The following is a 19,420-nucleotide window of genomic DNA, read 5'->3' as shown; positions in this document are numbered from 1 at the left end:
TAGTTACTCTTACTTTTTCCAAGAGGAATTGGACCTGGTGGCAGGTATTGGCAATAACCATACAGAAATAGTAGACATAGTAGAACTTCTCATGGATAGTCTTAATTGCTTATATAGATCATGGAGGCATCAGTATTAAATTGGGACTGTTTCGTAACCAGTTAAAATCTCCTTGTAGTAACTGTAAGTAAAAGATCTAAGTACTTACTGCTTTCAATTACTCACTAACTCACTGCAGGCTGCCTACAGTTCTTACTGCTGCAGCAAAGCCTGTGCTTAAGTTGTCTAACATAAAAATGATCCCAATGAGTCCCACACAGTGAATTATATAGAGGTTAAATGTGGCAAAAAAAAAAAAAAACAGTGCAGATATTGAATTGATACTTAGTACCTACAGAAACTACTACTCCATGTACTTGGGTTGTTGTCCAGTAATATAATTATGATGCAGATTTTCTTCAGAGTTGACTAAACCCCTGAGGCTCTCTTGTGTTTATTTACAGTTATTAAGTTAGTCATCTCACTAAGTCAGAGGCAAATGATTTTCTTACATTTACATTCGAGTGAAAAAATAACTTATCATGTTTCCCGTTCTGGAGACAAACTGTACAAAAACAAGATGTGATTCATCCCCAAACAAGAGGATGAAGTCCAACTTACTAAACTGAAATTCCACAGCAGTGAGTCATACAGTATGCTAGTGTGGGAAATTCACAAAGAAAAAAAGTTTTCTTGGCTTTTCTGAATAAAAATTAACCCATAACCCATCTGTTCTGTTTGGCTTGTTAAAAACATATCAGCCTACTTCATAGTTAAATAAATATTATGATACAATCTGTCACAGAATTAATGCTTAGAGAAGGCCTTCACGTTTACCTGAACTAAATTTAACTGTCAAAGGCTGCGTAAACACACATGTAGAAACACCCACACACACACGCACACACAAAAAATCATGACAGAGGAAATCATGATCAGGTCCAAAATATAAATATGACTTTATTTCACAATCCCGAAAGAGATCAGCCATCCATAAAAGGAATGCTAAATTTAGTCTCTTCTCAAGTCTAAACTGGATATACTTTCAGCAACGTACAGTAATTCAGTTTCAAAATAAGCAAGATCATCCATTGTCTAAACACCATTAACAGTACAGTAAAAACAATATGCTTCACATACATATTTACACATTTTCTACTAATAAAAGCTTGTTTTTTCAGATTTTTGAATGCTGGTGCTAGTTGTTAGTTCCTCGTTGATACAAAGACTTTCAGTGTGGACTGAGAATGTCCCCCACAGTAAATCAAAAGACACATTTACATCTGTAACTTTGTCAAAAATGTCCTTTCTAAATCAACTGATTTAAAAACAGTTTACATTCATTTCATTTTGTGTGTATGTTGTGATTTTTGAGGATTATGGAAGACGTTTGAACTTAGATGGATATCTGCATGATCATTTGCTTTTTACTGGTACTTGAAAAACATTGTGGTCAATGGTGGGATACCAACATATCTCAGTCTGTCAGCCAGTAATCATCCAGAGAAATGATGAAACTACCTTTGTACTGAATCATATACCAGAACAGTGTGCTGAGTTTTAAAAAAGCACCATGCCATCACCGCTCAGCATATAACCAGGTTAGGTCGCCATGTGTACCTTGACATCTTGTCCTATTAGCACCAAAAGGAAGTCAAAGTGTGTAAAAGTCCAAAATGTTTCTCACAGGAAACATTATACCACCAGTGTTAGTGTGAATATCAGTGAAAGGTCTTTATCGGTTGTGCTGAAATTTCATTGATGAATCCTTAAAATGAAGAGCTTCTCTTTCATGGGTAATAAAAAATAAAAATCCTGATTCACCAGGAGTTGACACCAACCCCCTTATTCAGACCCTGTAAAAAAGCTATCTGTAAACAAAGTCTTCACCAGGGTCGAGCACCCGAAATCGTCTTAGGCAATATTGTCTGAGTGGGATCTGATGTTTGAGTGGTTTTCCAACAAGAGCAGAGAGGAGGCAAGAGTAGAAATAGTTTGATGAGTCAGCATTGGCTAACACACTTTTGTGTTCAAATCTGACACTTTGTGATTTCTGTAAAACAGAGGTCTGGTTAGCACCATTAAAATGTACAGTAAGTTTTTGAAATCCTATAATCACACTTGTGCCCTATGAAAGACTTTCCTTTTCCAGAAGGTGAACATAAGTGCCAATAATGATAAGCACTTCATTGTTGCAGCATTTCACAATTCCTCATTATGCTAAGTTTTGAATTTCATTAGATATGTATGCCATTTTCAATCAAATAAATGCAGAAACACTGAAAAAATAAAACCGGGTTCATGCTAAACTGTCATATATATCTCTATCTGTACATACATATTCAGGCCTATGGATTGGGACCTTTTCAAGTTAAGTTTAGGAAAACAAAAAAAGTGCTTCTTAATATGCCATACATATCTGTGAATAAAAGACAAACCATCCAGACGAAGAGAAAATAAACATAACAACAAACCAAAGATGTACGTTTCTTTCATCACCTGCCGACAGAAGCCAGAGGTGGCAGAAGGAAAAGTACGATGCTACATGTGACAATCTGTAGTAGATATACTGTATGCACAATATTAGTTTTGTTTTCTACATTATGTGATGTGATGAAACAAAGGTTACAGTGAGAATGGCACCAATGTAAAAGCCAACGAGCTTCATCTTATGAAAAGAGAACTATTGACTGAAAATAAAGAGCATAGTTCTACTGTACAACATAAATTCTGAGCGTCAACAAATAATAATGCAGGTTATCATAGAAATCTTGCAGTAAACAGGCTTACACCAGGAATTAAATAGAAATCGTTATGATCAGAATAAATAATCACATCTTTTTGTTCTTAATCATGTATATAAAACCAGTTTAAAAACGTCTTTAAAATGCTTCAAAGCACCATCTCTTTACAATAAAAACAACACCGAAACTCACAGTTAAAAAGCCAACAAACTTTGGTCTTCCTCATCGCTTTGAAGGCATAGATGAAGAAGGACAAAGTGAACAAACAGATATTAGAAAAAGCACAATGAAAAACGACATAAAAATGAGAGTAGCAGTTTGAAGTTGATTGAGGTAAGGCAGAAGCACAGGGTGTAGGAGTTTTCTGTGTGTGTGTGTGTGTGTGTGTGTGTGTGTGTGTGTGTGTGTCTGTGAGTGTGTGTGTAAAACATGTCAACTAAGTCCAGCGATTGTAGGGGCCCGTCACTTGGGTAAGAGCATAAGGGGACACGGTGATGACGCCGTCCCTCGGGAGAGTCCATGCTTGACGTGTGGGGACATTCATGACCCTCCTCGCCTCCTCTGCCTCCTTCCCTGTTTCCTCGTCTAGCTCCTCACCTCCAGCTCCTTTCCTTCCCACACAGTTGCTTGGGACGTCCTCCATCCTCAGCCTCTCAGCCTCCTCCTCCCGTTCCCGCTCACGTTTGGCCATTTTGGCGTCCCACATGGCCATCCCGTGGCCTGGTTCGTTTAGAGACTTGTGCTGGTAGAAGACCAGGGAGATGCGGGTGGGGTGTCTGCGGTTCGGCCTGAGGATTGGGGTGGTGGCGTGGAGCTCCCGCCGCGCACACTCTATCAGGATGGAGCCGTGTGACGGTGCCACGGCGACTCCGCCAATATTGTGGTCCAGGAAGTTGTGCTCGCTGTCTGACCACACCTCTTCCTGCTTAACTTCCTCTGGTTCAAGTGGTGGGGGAGTTTGCGGGGGAAGGGGGAGAGATGAGAGCAGAGGGAGGCCATGACCCCTGACCTCTGCTGCAACATCTCCTGCAGCCCTGTGGAGTCCGTTGAGCCTGCTGAAGAGGCCCTCAGAGGTAGGTCTGGGGGAGAAGGAGGAGGGAGGAGGAGCACTCCCACTGGGGGAGGGTCTACACAGAGGAGAGCAGTGCACCTCATTGGGCTCAGTTTTAAACGCATGGGGGTAGTCAGTAAGAGCATTGTGTGGAGGTATACGTTCTGACGTAACACTCGGGTCACCAGATGCTGGAGAGTAACCATTCACGGCGTCACTCATTGTCTTATAATGGAGAGCGGAGCCATTCTGTCCAAACTGGAGGCCAGGCAGGCCGTGGTGGTTGGGGGAGATGACCTCCTTCTGTGGGGTGACCCCTGCAGCCAGAGTGGGGTAGCTGCTGGTGCTCTGGCTGTAAGTGCTGGGTTGATTCCTGTCTGGTGGGTACTTTCCAACACTGGCAGGTCTGGGTGGTAGTCTGTGTGAGCTATAATAACTCTGTGGTTCTGTTTTGGATGCAGAAAATACATGTTAAACACTGATACAAAAAACAATGATAATAAAAGGAATAATCAAAAATATTTATATACAACCCCAGTTCCAAAAATGTTGGGACATTGTGTAAAACGTAAATAAACACAGAATATGATGATTTGCGAAAACTATTTATCTTTTATTGAATACAGTACGAAGACGAAGTTATTTAATGTTTAAACTGATTAACTTCATTGTTTTTTGTAAACACACACTCAAAAAAGTTGGGACATGGGCACGTTTGCCACTGTGATACATCACCCTTTCTTTTAACAACACTCAGGAAGTGTTTGGGAACTGAATACACTAATTGTTGAATTTCTGAAATTCTTTCTCATTCTTGCTTGATATATGACTTACAGTGCTCAACAGTCAGGGGTCTCCATTGTTGTATTTTATGCTTTATAATACACCACACATTTTCAGTAGGAAACAGGTCTGGACTGCAGGCAGGGCAGTCTAGTGTCTGAACTCTTTTACTATGAAGCAACACTGTTGTTACACATGCAGAATGTGTGTTGTGTTGAAATAAGCGGGGACGTCTCTGAAAAAGACAAATTAATATTGCCTTCACAGATGTGACAGCTAGCTGGACCATGTCTGTGCATGGTCGTTAACACACCCTCATGCCATCACAGATGCTGGCATTTAAAGTTAGTGCTGTTATCAATCTGGGTGGTCCTTTTTTGTTTGAACATTAAATATCTTGTCTTTGTACTGTATTCAATTGAACATAAGTCAAAAATGATGTGCAAATCATTGCATTCTGTTCTTATTAACAATTTACATAACGGCCCAACTTTTTTGGAATTGACCCTTCACCAAGCCCCACCTCCAAACAGCAACTTTTCAATCATAGCTTAGCAACTGGAACTAGAGTTGTCAGGCTTTCTGTTTCTCTACATGTTGAAGTGGTGTGCAGGAGGCTCTTCAAAAGCTTGAAACACAGGGGTGCTCCCATAGCTCAGTTGGTAGAGCGTTTGCCCCATGTACTGAGGCTGTTGATCCTCTGCAGCGGTCGTTGGTTCGATTCCTGCCTGTGACCCATTTGCTGCATGTCATTCCCCATCTCTCTACCCCCTTTCCTGTCATATCTTGAGCTTTCCCTATCCAAACTAAAGGCAAAAAATAACTTGAAACACAGGAACACACATAAGGAGAATCGATTAAACTCTGTCTTCATCTGCTCTAACATAAGCTGCAAACGCTGACCTCCAGCCAAACTTGTTAGAACCACTGCATCTGCATTTGTTCTGCTGGGGTTTGAGGAGGAGCAGGGTGTGCACTGATGCAGAATCAAAGTGGGACAATGACGATACACTCTCCTTACTCTGGCTTGCTGTCTCAGGTCCAAGCCAAGTTAGGGTAGCTCTTATCCCGACTGTCTTCCGCAGCCGCGGTCCGGCTTGTCTGACTGGGAGACCCGTCTCAAGGTCCACTGGACTAATCAAGTCCCCGTGCTTCCTTTTCCCACATCAATGAATGTATTTCTGTCATCTATATCATGCTCACAGCTGTCAGGTAACTTTACACAAACGCTTTCACAGGGTTCTTGTTTTAAAATGTGACAGATGGAAACATTAACACATCAGCTGGAGGCTTCTCAGCTGACTCGTCAAGTTAGCATTAGCTAACATTAGCCACCTACACTTATGAAATGAGCTTGTGAGTTATTACTTTGGCCGACAAAATCCACCATTGTCTGCTAGAAATGAGATGCTGTTTTTACTTACATTTCTAAGGATTCAAAGAACTTGTGTTTCAACAATTACTCCAACTCAAATCTTCCACCGTTATCACTGTTAATGGCAAAAATTCAGTATGAGAATGGAAAGTTTGGGAGGCGTAACGACAGTAACTAAGTGACTAAGGAGGGTGGTGCTCAGTGAAGGGTCCATTGGGGTTGTATTTTGACCTCAACATAATGCTTATTAAAATAGACTAATAATGTGACCAGAGGCTTGGATTTACTACCTTTGTTGGGGGTTTCATTTTTCATTTTCCCAGGAGTGAGAGGAGTCAGCCCAAGCTTCTTCTCCAGTTTCTCTGCTTGAGCCTTCAGACGAGCCTCTTGCCTGATCTTACGGGCTGATTTTACCGGCTCAGCCAGTAGTCGCACCTGATAAAGACAAAAAAGAAAAAAAAAAAAAAATCAAACAATTAAAGGTGTAATATGTAACACCCTAGCTTTAAAAAAAACAGAACTAATTGGCATCCATGTAGGCATCTGTTAAGGAGTATAATCAAGCCCTGAACCTACACGAGAATACGACAAGCACAGCAGACAAATGATGAAGAAATATTCATCGTAACATTAAGATCTGTGATTTTTAGTGATGGTTTCCAACCAGTTTCTACTTATCTAAAATCTGAAAAAAAAATTGAAAAAAAAAAATGTCTTAATGGATGACACAAGGTTGTGTTTGAGTGGGATCCTGACACACTGTGCATCGTGGAAAGTGACAAAGACAAAAGTTCAAGTTCCTTGCTTAAAAATCACATCACATAATCCCTGTTGGTAAACAGCTCAGACATCTCCCTGGCAGGAGAGGGGGAGGTGTGATCAAGAGTCAGTAGGGAGAACTGACTGGGTCACGACTTTTCCACATGTAAAATTTTCTCATATAAGCTGCCACAAAAACTACCAACTACTAAATCACGGTTGTTTGTTATAACATAAACGTGTGGATGTGTGGGTTGAAGTGTGGGAGGATTTTCAGTGAACTGCAGCAACATTTTAGAAATTCCACTGAGTCCTAAAGGGTAAATGATTTCTTAAAACTCATGAACAGACACTAACTAATTCACTGACCATTCTGTATTAATTTTACCTCCATGTAAAGTCAGTAAACGTGAAACAGGCAGTGTGGACAAAACAAAAACAGACGTTCCGTACTGGAGTGGAAAAGTCATGTGTGAGATCATGCTGACTGTAGTGTTGTTGCAGAAGCCAGTATTTCAACTTAGCATGTTTCCTTAATCTCTGACGACATGTCATGATTTAGTACAGTAAATGTATGACATATTTCTCCTTTAAAACATGACACGTTTTCTATTTTTTTTTTTCATTTTTGCCTCAAAGAACATATGTTGTAGTTAGAAATAAAAGAAAACCATACCAACATAATAAAAACCTCTCCTGTTCACTCACCTCTCGGGGAAAGGATGTAAGAACTTGCAGAGCACCACTTCGGATCTTGGCCCACTGGCCCTCAACCTGACCAAACTCATCCCGGTCAGAGATCCTGTAAAGTGGCAGAACATGGAGCTGCTCATCTTCCGGTATGTTACGCACGGCGCGGTTATCTTCCTTGGTTAAAGTGCAAACCTGAAAAAGGACACAGACAAAAGGCAACAAGTTCAACCAAGCAGTTGACCATATTAATCAATACCCCAAGGGAGTTAAGCAAAACTAGAACCAATAACCTCTGAAATAGTTTGGGGGTGCGTTTAGACACACAGTACAGAAGTAGACAGCATGGTGTCAGTCTCGCAGCTTGCTTACCACAGTGCTGCCATTATTCATGTTGTGAGTGTCCTTGTGAGCGTGGGCACAGAAATCCACACAGGCTGTGACCCCAGAAAAAGGACGTCCTTCCCTCCTGCCCAGCCGGCAGCCACCCCCTGCCTCCTCATGTTCCACCTATGAGTGGTGAAAGGACAATACAGGAGAAGAGTTTGGTTTGTTGTGAAGAAGACAGTAAAAGATTGCATGTAAGTTTTCTTGAACAAATTGTAAGAAAAGTGCACTTTCTCGAAAGTGTAAGGAGGCTGTTCCTGAGTCTGGGTGCATCTGAACTAAATGAAGCTTCACCCAACAATTAATGTGAGAGTCAGCAGAATACATGGATCAGGGGCCTCATTACAGTAACTTCCTAAGTTTGAAATTTTTTCTTATTAAGTTAGGATAGAATAGTGCCTGTCCTGAATTCAAAATTCAAAAGTTAGGTCTGCATTTCAATGACAATGAAGATGGAGAATATAAACCTATATAGTCACTGCCAATTCATTTTGAGTTTTATTGATGTGCTGCATCTGTTTAAATCCTTATCCTGGGCCAATAACTAGGAAGGACATTATGAATAGTTATAGTTATAAATAGGTTTGAATATTGTGGTAGTCAGTTCACATGATCACTCTCTCTCGCTGTCTGTCTCTCTCTCTCTCTCTCTGGGGAGTATGAGCCTGTATCACACTTTTCTCATCAGTATAGCAAACAGCTGGATCATGCTGTGAATATTATATTTCATCAAAAAAAAAATGGTGGAGTGTTGTTAATACAAGCCTATGACAGCTAAGGGATCATCAGAGGTAAGTGTGGCAGCTGTTGAATGCTTCATACCTGGTTTTGGAAGGCCTCAGGAGCCAGTCTTTTGTAAAGTGGTGCAAGATCAGTGGCGAGATTCTGAAGGTTGTTCTCAATCTTCTCCTCCTAAAAGTAATGGGCAGATTTTGGAGTGAATAACAACTACAGACTACAGGCTACAGATGTGACTGTCATGTCCAACATAAGCCACTAGGAGGCAAATGTTTGGCAAAGATTTGATCAACCAAGTCTGCCTTTATTGCAGATAATATGCAGAGAAGCAACTGAACTTTTCTGATACATCATATAGTAAAAACTAATAATATGATAATAACAACAAGCTAGCACATGAATTATACATACACTAATCATGTATACAGTCTCACATCACTATAACACCAGAAGAAACAAATAGGAGAGGTTTTAATAGATGATTTCCTCTAGGATTTGTGGAAGTTGACCGCTCCCTCACCTCCTCTGGGTAGTCTCCAAGCAGGCGGAACTTGCGGGGCACTTTACTGCGGGCAAACTTACATCCATTGAAGTACATACTCCAGGAGCACCCAAAGGAAAATGAAGCTCCGCAGGTGTCCGGGTCCAAACCCTGGCATGCACACGTACGACTGTGGAGATGGATTGGCGGGAGGAAGATAAAGAAACGAACAAAGCTGGGAAAGAGCAGCGTCATTGCAAAACAAAGAAAGAGGTTCTCACTCTTCATTGAGGGCACAGCGACGGCTGGTGGGGGAGCCGTATTTATAGAGGGACTGTGTGAGTTCCTGGTAGAGATGGTCCGCCACCGGCCGAGGGATTCCCTCCCATGCCAGGATGAGGATCACTAGCACGGCAGAGTCACAGTAGTGCCCCGGCCTTTGGCGGACCAAACACAGCAGCTTTTCCTCTTCACTGCCCCGCCGGATCACCTGTCAGGTAGTGCACACGTGCACACAGAAAACAAACATATAAGAGATGACCTGACTGTAAAACACAAAATACAGCTAAAACAAGCATTTTAAAACAATATTACCAAATTCTGGTATCCTGCTGGGTAATGGTTTTTGAAACACCGTGACTGACCTGCCAAACTACAAGATTTGGTTTTAAGACGATAGTTTTAAAATTGTAATCTTTAGTTGTGACTCTTGAAATGTCTAAGTGAAGGGATGAAGTTGGAAATAATCATATTTAGGTAAGGGTTACATGGCTGGGGGCAGATAAGGGTTTGCTGTGGTTGTGGTAAGGATAAGAATCTGGGAGTGACTTCCGCCTTTGCCCCTAAATATACTGCAATGGGATCCTCAAGAACACTTCATCATACAGCTGATGTTTTCAGGACATTTAGGAAATTACCATGAACACAAACATCAGCCACATACCCACTTAGCTATTGGACACCCCTGGGAACTCTTTCCTTCTTTCCCAGTGTAAACAACGACTTCCACCCTTACTGCATTTCCTTTGGCACCATACCTGTGTCACACACAACATTACATAAGAGAGACATATCATTGATAACACAAATTAACATCACTGTAGGAGCCTAAATGCAGTTTACTGATGTTGACAAAATAGCATGCAATAATTTAAAGGTCAGAAGAATTTGTCCAAGCTGTTTGTAAATGCACAAGAAAAATAGTCAATTGTCATGTCTCATTTTCAGGATGTCAAATACATACGGTTGGTAAAGAGTCACGAGCACAGCAAAATAATGAGAAATACAGGCAGAGGGCAGCGCCTCTGCAGATACAGTCACCATCACACACTTCTAGTGGGTCATAAGTGATGACTGAGAGGGATTATTATTAAGTCTTTACATTGTTTTTTAGGAAAATGTTACATATTATCCCTTAAGGTTCATAAAAAAAATAAGAGTAATTTACATTGTTCATTGATATAGAAGGAATTGGAAGGAATAGTTACTGGATTTACAGGTTGATATATTCACTGTTACTAATTATGATAATAAGTCAGTTGTTTGATTCCTTGCACCTATAATGTATGTGGATAATTTATGTGTATGTGCATAAAATCTCATTTTTATTACATATATACACACACATATTTGGGAATAGGTGACAGGGAGTGTTGGATTCTGATAACTGAGCACCTTCGTTTGCCTTTTAATACTCTCACAAGAAGAGAGTCTAGCTGTAATCTTGGGGCTTTCAGATCAGTGGAGGGAGGAGCCACTCTACACTTGACCTCCTTCTTTCTCTCATTAATGATTCTTGTTTGGATTTGATTACGTCATTTGATAACTTTAGAAATGCAAATCAAACATTTAGTACAAGGCTGTAGTAAACAGTTAATATATACCAATGCACACTTAAGCACAGAATAGATACTCTATCTATAATATCTTTGAATTAAATATTTACTTGACAATGAAAAATGGGGCGACTGCAGAATGACATTTTTCAGTTAAGTGTGGCTGTCAGATGGACTGTGACGGACCTCAAGTTGTTCTAAACTGGCTGTCATCTTGGTTTACGGGCCCCTCGTCTCAGCTTTAGGGGTTTCCTGTTTCAACATGCTGCGTGTGTGTGTTGTTTGTACATGTGTGTAGCTGAGGCAGTGGGTGAACGTGTTGCGCTAGCTCAGCAATGCTTCCTTCTAATGACAGACTCTTTGGCTGTGACCCCACCCCATTCCACCAAGCCTGTGGTTGACTAGTAGGCATGTTTGGTAGTAAACACACCCACATACGCTCAAGTGTGTGTAAATAGAGAGGTAGTAGTCACTCTACCTGTTCTCCATCATTTCCCTCACTGCAGCGACAGTAGGTCCTGCCCCAAGGTGAGTATAGTAAGGGCCTTCCTCCTTTTCAATGATTTGGTCTGTGGTAACAAAAAAATCCATTAGATACCACAACAGCTTTACTGAGTCTCTTTCAAATGCACAACAGCCTCAAATAAAATCAGATGCCCTGTTTACAGACAAGCTTGATAAGGTATTTAGATTCATTTACATGTGGTATACACCAGGGCTACAACCAATTATTTTCTCTTTTAATCAATTAGTTGTTTGGTCCATAAAATATCAGTTTCCCAAAGCCTACAGAGACGTCCTCAAATGTCTGTTTTTTTCCACAACCCAAAGATATTCAGTTCACTATCAGAGAGGACTAAAGAAAACAACTGGAATCAGAGGATTTGACATTTTTTTTCTTAAAAATGATTTAGTGGAGATTAGTTTAATAGTTGAGAACTAGTTGCTTAATTGATTAATTGAATATCTATTGAAGCTACAGTATACACAGTAAATGTAGTTGGAGCTCAGTTCAGGGGCCACCATCTCGGAAATCCACATTTCAAGACCAAATACATCATAACAAGGGTCAACAAGGCTCCACAAAGCATCCCAAAGCCTGCTCCAAATATGGCAGAGAAATGCGGCCTCCTTTTGCTTGAATTGGCCCCTGAATTAGGACAGAGCTAGTGTGTGTGTATGAGAGTGCATTAGACAGAGAGAAAAAGAAAACCAGGCAGTTTGAGGTCAAAGAACTGCAGTGTTACTCGAAAGCAAACTTTCAGGACAGATTTAGTCACACAGTGGAATATATCTAATGTGATAACGATGCAGACGCTACAGACTTGTCTTCCTTTGAAAAATGTTAGGTAGCATAAACTCACCCATGCATTGACAGGATGGAAGATCAGCCATTTTTTTGGAAGGTGTATTGAGCAAGTTCTTGGTAGGGGTATCCAGAAAACTCACAGGAGACTCCAGAAAGCTGTTGACGCTGTTCTTTGATGGAGTTGACTCTGCAGAGTGACCCAGATTCCCATCCATAGTTGTGGACAGGACAGTGACAGGTCCTGACCTCTCCAGCTTGTAGTAGCCCTGCTGGCTTGGCGGAGGGGACTGCCGAGCCCCTGAGAAGCCATTAGCTTGACCATGGTGCTCAGTGGTGTGGCTGAGGAAAGCGGCACTGGCTGGGCTGATGTTAGGGTCAGCACCATGCTGCAGCCCACCACAGGGCTGCGCTACCTGAGATAACAAATGCCTTTCACTCTCTTGCCCTGGTCCTGCAGCATGACCATTGCATGGATTGTGTTGGTGGAGTGGACCATTAGAAAGGGACCATGGCTGGTTTTCTTGACCACGAATGTGGTTGATCCTTGTGAGAGTGCTGTAGTTCTGAGTCTGTGGCCCTAAGAGGGCTGTACTGTGTGCATTACTGTGATGAATGAGTTGCCTCCTTTCCTCCTGAGCCTCAGCCAAGTATCTCTTCAGGTCAATTTGAGCCTGAGGCAGGAACAGGTTCCTCTTGTGGTGAAGGCTTGATTTCCCCTGAGGGACAATTTTTTTGCCTCTGCTCCTGTGGGGTGTCTCTCCATTTGGCATGCGTTTTGAGAGAGGGGTCCTGCAGTTGATCCCCTCATGTAGTCCATCACTTATCTTCTTTTTCCTGGGCTTGGAAGGTGTAGATTTTGTTTTCTTTATGAGGATCCTTTTCTGACTGGGGGGTAGCTGAGAGTTGTAGTTGTATTTGATGGCCGACACAGGTGTTCCTTTTGGAGGGTTGTTCTCTGACTGCTGGTTGTGTCGAGACTGAATGATGAAGGCCAGATCTGCTAGCTGAGCTGCCACCTCCTCCTCATCCCTGTTTCTCCTCACTTTACCAACAACCCTGTCTTTGTCCCCTTCAAACAATCGCTCATGATCTTTACTGAACTTCACGTCACTGGGATCTTTATAGCTGCATTCCGATTTGATGACATTAGAACCAAAGCCCTGCTCTGTCCTCCTGCAGGGCGCTTTATCATTGTCTGAGCTGAGCTTTGTGCAAGAGCTCGACCCCTGGGAGCACTGAATGACATTCCCTTGTCTGGCCACAGGAGGGCGTATGACTGACGTCTGGTGTAGTGGTGAGCTGATGACCGAGACTTTGTTGTAGCGAATAGCTGCTGTGGGTTTGGCGTCTTGCAGGGTTGTATTTGTACTGGAGGTTGAAAATGGAGCAGCAGTAGAAATGGGATGTTCACACTTACTCTCGGCTTTAATGGCCCCTGGGGTGCTTTGAGGTATAGCTGCCAGTTGAGTCAAGGCCTCAATAGCAATAGCCTGATCAAAACTAAGATTTCTCTTCTCTGCCAAAGACTGCACGCTTGGTAGCAAGACACTTGGAGGAGGTTCACTTTTGATAGGCTGGGGAGTCCTTTGCAGGCTAAAAGGAGTGCTTTTCTGACACAAGTCATTCTTTAATAAGTCTTCAGGCTCTTTCTTGACAAAGTGCAAATCTGGTGGCTCTGTTTTGATGGAACGAAGAATGGAAGATCGTGAGCTGAAAAGTTTCTCCTCCAGTCCCTTCCTCTCCGTGACAGAAAGACACACCACAGCCGCCAGTGTGGACAGCGGGTCTTCGCACACCTCATCTTCATCACTCAGCTGCGTGGTGGCCTGTTCAGTGATCCACATCCACGGCTCCTCCAGTTTGATCTTCTTTAGTGGGACTGACATGTCATCTGGAGGTGTCCTGGGTCCATTCTCTGAGCAGTCTTTAGGGACTGCAGCTATGATAGTCCTTTGAGGCTCTGATGCAATCGTAGTCCTTTTATATGCAGACACAGTGGTCAAATTAGCACCATTGGGTTTTGTCAGGTTCTCAGCAGAACCATTCTGAAAAGTCACGGAAGAGCATACATGTTGGTGAAGTGCAATGCTGGTCAGCTCCAGCCCAGGCTCTCTTTTAACAAGTGCTGGCGGTCCGGCTTGGTCCAAGGCCAGGTTGTGGGTGAGCGAGTGGGTGATGGGGGGAGATTGTGTATGAGGTATGTGGCCTTCCTCCCCCTCATCCTCCTCTGCTGCCGTGTGGGTATCATCCATCTGTGCCTTGCCTTTGCCATTTACCGACCCACTTTCTGGAACCACCTGAGACAGAGAGACACAGGGAAAAACAAGAAGAGAGAGGTGACTCAACAAGCTCTGGCAGTATACAGTGATTCAGCTTGTTCTAAACAGTCACGGCACACAGCACAACAGATTGCCTCCCAGCATGGCATGAGCATCTGCTGCAGCCACTATGAATGCTGTGGAAAATATTATGGCATGTGAAAACGAAGAATCTGCTTTCTATAAACCTTCCCGAAACTGATCTCTAAACAGAGCTAATAAAAAAGTTAAACTGTGTTAGTTCACGGTCGAGGCTTCAATCAGGACTACATTCCTGCCTGAGCTGTGGAGTGTTGAGAGCCACAGACCCACAGGTAGCCGAGAGCCAATGGGTAAACATTTGGAGTCACGCACAGTTCATGATTGCGTCACTACCGGTGGGGTCACTGAGGTCATGTGTGCGACATGCATGTACATGTTGTGTTTGTGCCTGGTTTGTAGGTGTGTGTATGCATGTGTTTGCGAGCACATGTGATTATTAACACAGCAGTGGTGCCATGCTAACCCTTGTTTATTGTCAAGTGAGTGATTAACCCACTTGGGGCTTTATCCAGACACAGTGTAGCTATAGCACTGCTTGACCCTTCAGGGAGATTTTGATTGCCACCAGAGCTACAACCATCCAAAGGTCCACAGTATTGACATATTGATTGCCCCCAGAAGCCATGATGAATACACAATACTATTGGCTGTCTTAAGTGCAGACAGTCAGAGCCATAGACCCATAAACAGGAACAAATCAATTGATCTCGTCTTTTTTGCCTCTGCAATGTACCAGAATATTAGTTTTGCAATGCCTGATTTTTGAAAATCAATTAATCATTTCCACAGGTGGGAGTTGAACCCACAGCCACTGCAGAGGACTAATTTAGGGCACTTTACCATCTGAGCTACAAATGAAGAGTCTTTGGATTTTGGATTGTTGGTTGGCCAAAAGAAGAAATCTGAAGATGTAACTTTGGGCTCTAGAAAATTGTGAAGAGCATTTTTCACAATTTTGTGACATTTTATAGACTAAACAATTAATTCTGAAAATAATCTGTAGCTTATCAATAATGAAAATAATGCATCCCTAAAGAATACTGTAGTTTACATGTTATATTAGAAATTAGAAAAAGGGTGCTAGAGCAAATCCATTCTCATACAAATCTAGCTTATATACAGTTTTCTGCAACTGAATATGCAAAAGCTGTCTTTATTTTCCATCATCTTGAGTGAGCATATGATCAACGGAAGTCAACTGAAGCTGTTGATTATTTTAGGATTTAACCCCCCATCACATTTAGTACTAAAGCCTTCAGCAGTGGAAGACTGATTAAAAATGTTGCAGCATGACAAAGATAAAAGAAAACAGTGCATCATGTGCCAAGACTCAGCTGACAAAAGGATCTTAAACTCATTTACAGGAGCTGGAGGATATGTGTGCATTACTGTGAGCTCTGTGCCCTGTATGTGTGTGTGTGTGTGTGTGTGTGAAAGAGTGTGCGAGAAAGACATCCCATTTTCCCTCTAATGAACTAAAGCAACTGGAGGGTAGCTGGAGATCCATTCTTTATCACTGTGTACCTGGCACAAACACACATTAAACTCCATCACAGCCACTGTTTTAATGTGTTTTACAGCAGGAGACATGCACTTTGTGCTGACAGATCAAAAGTAAGCAGCAACAGTACTTAAATATAAACCAGACTCATAAGAACCCACAGACAACAAAAAAATTTGAGTTTATCAGTTACATGTGCTCTGTTCAACTTTGTTCTATTTCCAACAGATGTGAACTAAGTTGCACTAAAAAAATAACTGCCACTTGGTGTGAATCCACCTTTAGACCTGGTCTACGTTCTGAGCCTCCTAAAATCTCCTCCTTTTCAGAAAACAAAACAATCTGTGGGGTCAACCCAGAGTTGGGGCTAGAGCTGGTCAACTTAAAAGGTTCTGAGACATCCTGCATAAAACGGAAACAGTGTGTTTGACTTTCAGGCACATACAGTGAAAAAAGAATTGAGCCTTGTGACCCACATGTGATGGCTGCGAGCAAAGGCATTAACTGTCATTCATGAGGAAGAAGGCATTGAAAAAAACGAGATGAATCAGATTCTAGACCTAAAAGCACTCATATCAATTAAAGTTTGAAAACAAAGGCGTCAAAGGCAGTGCTGAGGTCTAAGAGGATTAATACTGAACAATCTTCTGAATTGGGTTCGCATTGGTCAAGACCTTTGAAAAGAGTGCAAGGAGTTGACAATTTCATCTGATATTAGGCAAGCATAGGGTGTTCAAGGATGATTGTAGGTTACCTTAAGATCTCTTACTGTGCTGAGTGAAGACAGAGAGAAATTCTTCACAAATGTTTGGACAAATGGACAGTTGATTGAAACTACTTTCTCCAAATCTTATCTTAAGCTTGGATATTGTTATACAATATCTAGTGTGGGCAAAAGTATCAAGGCTGCGTTTCTTCAAGGCTGTGATTAAAAAAACATCTCATACTCATATCTGTAGCATTCAGTGCATTATAGGGATTTGCTTTGTGATGAGGTCCTTGAAAACATTTATTGTGGTGTACTGACTGACTTGCAACTTCAACTCTATTTCAGATAGGGAGATTTGACATCCAAGAAGGTGCTGTGTTAATTTTGTTGCATTTATAGATTTTTCCATTAACCTTGATAACTGCACAATTTCTTACAATAGTATTCGATTCCATTCTTACTTATCTATTTAAGCCACACAATAAGTATATAACACCAACTGCCTTCTTCCACCTCCATAAAGTAGCCCAAATACACCCAATAATATCAAAATGAGATGGAGAAATTCCTGTACATGTCCTCATAACATCTAGATAAAAGCACCATAATGCACTTCTCTCAGGCCTGCCTAAGACATCAACAAATGGTCTCTAATTAGCGCAGAATGCAGCCGCCAGAGTCCTCACAATATTCAGAAAGTATGATCATGTAACAGTGATACTCATGTCTCTGCACTAGCAACTGATTCAAGCTAGAGCTGATTTCGAAATCCTGCGTCTTACCGATAAGGCTTTAAATGGACTGCCTGCCTCCTAAATTTCCAACATTATCTCTCCGTATACTCCATCACGTCCTTTGCATTCCCTTGATGCTGGTTACTCAGCTAATCCTCAGTTTCATAAGCACTCTTTTGGTGGTCGAGCCTTCACCCACCGAGCGCCACTCTACTCCTCTCCACTATAATAAAACCGCTACTGAATATTCGGTACGCAAGCTCTGTCAGTGTGTTCAAATCCAGGCTGAAAACACACCTTTTTTCTGTTCATTATAATCACTCCTAATTTCACTGGCTTTAACCCCAATCACTAATTGTTCTTCCTACTTAACAAGTAGCTAACCCAATCCTGATACAGCTATAAGATCTCTGTTTTTAACATCTACTAACCAAAACCTGTTGTCATAACATTACTACTACTTCTGTGTGTGTGTGTGTGTGTGTGTGTGTGTGTGTGTGTGCGCGTGCGCATATGTGTGTGTGTACTTACTGTGGTACTGTGGTCTAATATTGTGCACTTCTCTTTGCTGTCGTTTTTTTCACTGACATGTAAAGTTTCTTTGGATGGTGCACACTTTAAATAAATTACAACAGCATTTCATTTAAAACTGAATTGATTGCAAATGTGCTAACAAACAAAAACCAAGATTTTGCAGACAAGATAAGAGAGTCAAAAAGCAATATGTCGTGAAGCTGTTACGACAAATGAAGTCTTCTATCATCTGCCTCTTCTGCAAAGATTTTTCCAGTGTGATTGCTGTTCTATGTAAGAGCCCTTGTTCTTTGACTATCTAGGACTGACACTGCGATCCTGGTGTTATCACTGATGGCTGAGATGGCTAAAAATGTTTCCAATATTTAACTCCATCAATATGGTGCCACCTTATGTATCTTCCTGTCCAGTTATCCACGTGAGTTCAAGGCATATTGCCAAAAGCTGTTTATAAAACAATGTTTAAGTCATGCAGGGAACATTCTTCCTTTATAAAGAGGCTTCTGTTGACAATGCAAGGGAGCGTGTCAGTGACCATAGAGCTGTTCATGATTCATAAAATGTTTGGACTGCATGATTAATATGATGGAGCCAATTTATCACCAAGTCTTTCCATTGATGTGGTATTCCTGACCCGTCTCTTATCCATTGCTCCCCAGTTCACTACACTCTGCATGGCTGTTAGGACAGTGCCTTACTACTAGAAACACGCTGCTGACGCAACAGATAGCTGGAGCTCAGGCTGAGGCAATACTGAATCTGCCGATGCAACAGTGAGAGATACGAGCTCCGCTCAGCGTGTGGAAACGGGCCACCGTAACGTTCAAATGAGAGAGTGAGAAGAAGAGTGAAAAAGATGGGGAGCAGGGGGAGAGCAAGGGGGAAAAGGCAGTGTGTCCGTCACAATAAACTGCTTTCAATGACAAAGCAGCACTGGCCGGCTTCCAGCACTGCACCAGACACACGCGTGTCTCTATGCATGTGTGTGCGTGTGCATCCATTTGTGCATCTGAGTGCTCAGGATCCGAAGCTGACATCAAAGTGCAGCCACTGTTTTTAATTATGTTACATTATGCCTTGTGATAACAAAAAGCCTAATGCAGGATGTAAACGCAGAGTCATGTGCTCTCATTTAGTCACTGGGTCTCTGGAGAGAGCTGGGTCTGTGATGTGTTAGGGCTGTGTCTTTGTGTTGTGTTTGTTGCCTCTGCCTCAGGCTGCCTAAAGTCACTCACACTGTGCTGAGCAAACACACTCTTCGCCGTCTTTTCTGTTAGACAAACCTGTAGCCAGACTGTCAAAGCTATACAAATCAACAAAGCACACTAGAGTAGCTAAGGGTGAGTGCTTTACATAAACACACCTTAAGAGACCTACCCTAGCAACCACCA

The 19,420-nt window shown here is 42.0% G+C and overlaps 1 protein-coding gene across 1 annotated transcript in view; it reads right to left on the bottom strand.

Moving 5' to 3' along the window:
• Positions 1-974: 974 nt before the first annotated feature.
• The window catches only part of tet1 (tet methylcytosine dioxygenase 1), a 34,697-nt gene continuing 16,251 nt past the window's right edge, over positions 975-19,420 (bottom strand). The window contains exons 2-11 of the mRNA XM_084735357.1: positions 12,247-14,488; positions 11,361-11,451; positions 9,991-10,084; positions 9,329-9,537; positions 9,087-9,237; positions 8,651-8,740; positions 7,814-7,951; positions 7,460-7,636; positions 6,283-6,427; positions 975-4,280 (exon numbers count right to left, since the gene is read on the bottom strand). Coding sequence (XP_084591483.1) covers positions 3,220-4,280; positions 6,283-6,427; positions 7,460-7,636; positions 7,814-7,951; positions 8,651-8,740; positions 9,087-9,237; positions 9,329-9,537; positions 9,991-10,084; positions 11,361-11,451; positions 12,247-14,488 — 4,398 coding nt within the window. The 3' untranslated portion in view covers positions 975-3,219. The remainder of the gene's footprint in view (positions 4,281-6,282; positions 6,428-7,459; positions 7,637-7,813; positions 7,952-8,650; positions 8,741-9,086; positions 9,238-9,328; positions 9,538-9,990; positions 10,085-11,360; positions 11,452-12,246; positions 14,489-19,420) is intronic.

This window comes from Lutjanus erythropterus, chromosome 14 (genome assembly GCF_056507025.1).
Source record: "Lutjanus erythropterus isolate fLutEry1 chromosome 14, fLutEry1.hap2, whole genome shotgun sequence".
NCBI classification, from domain to species: Eukaryota; Metazoa; Chordata; class Actinopteri; order Lutjaniformes; family Lutjanidae; genus Lutjanus; species Lutjanus erythropterus.
Note: the sequence above shows the minus strand (reverse complement) of the source record. Positions and strands in the feature narration are given on the sequence as shown.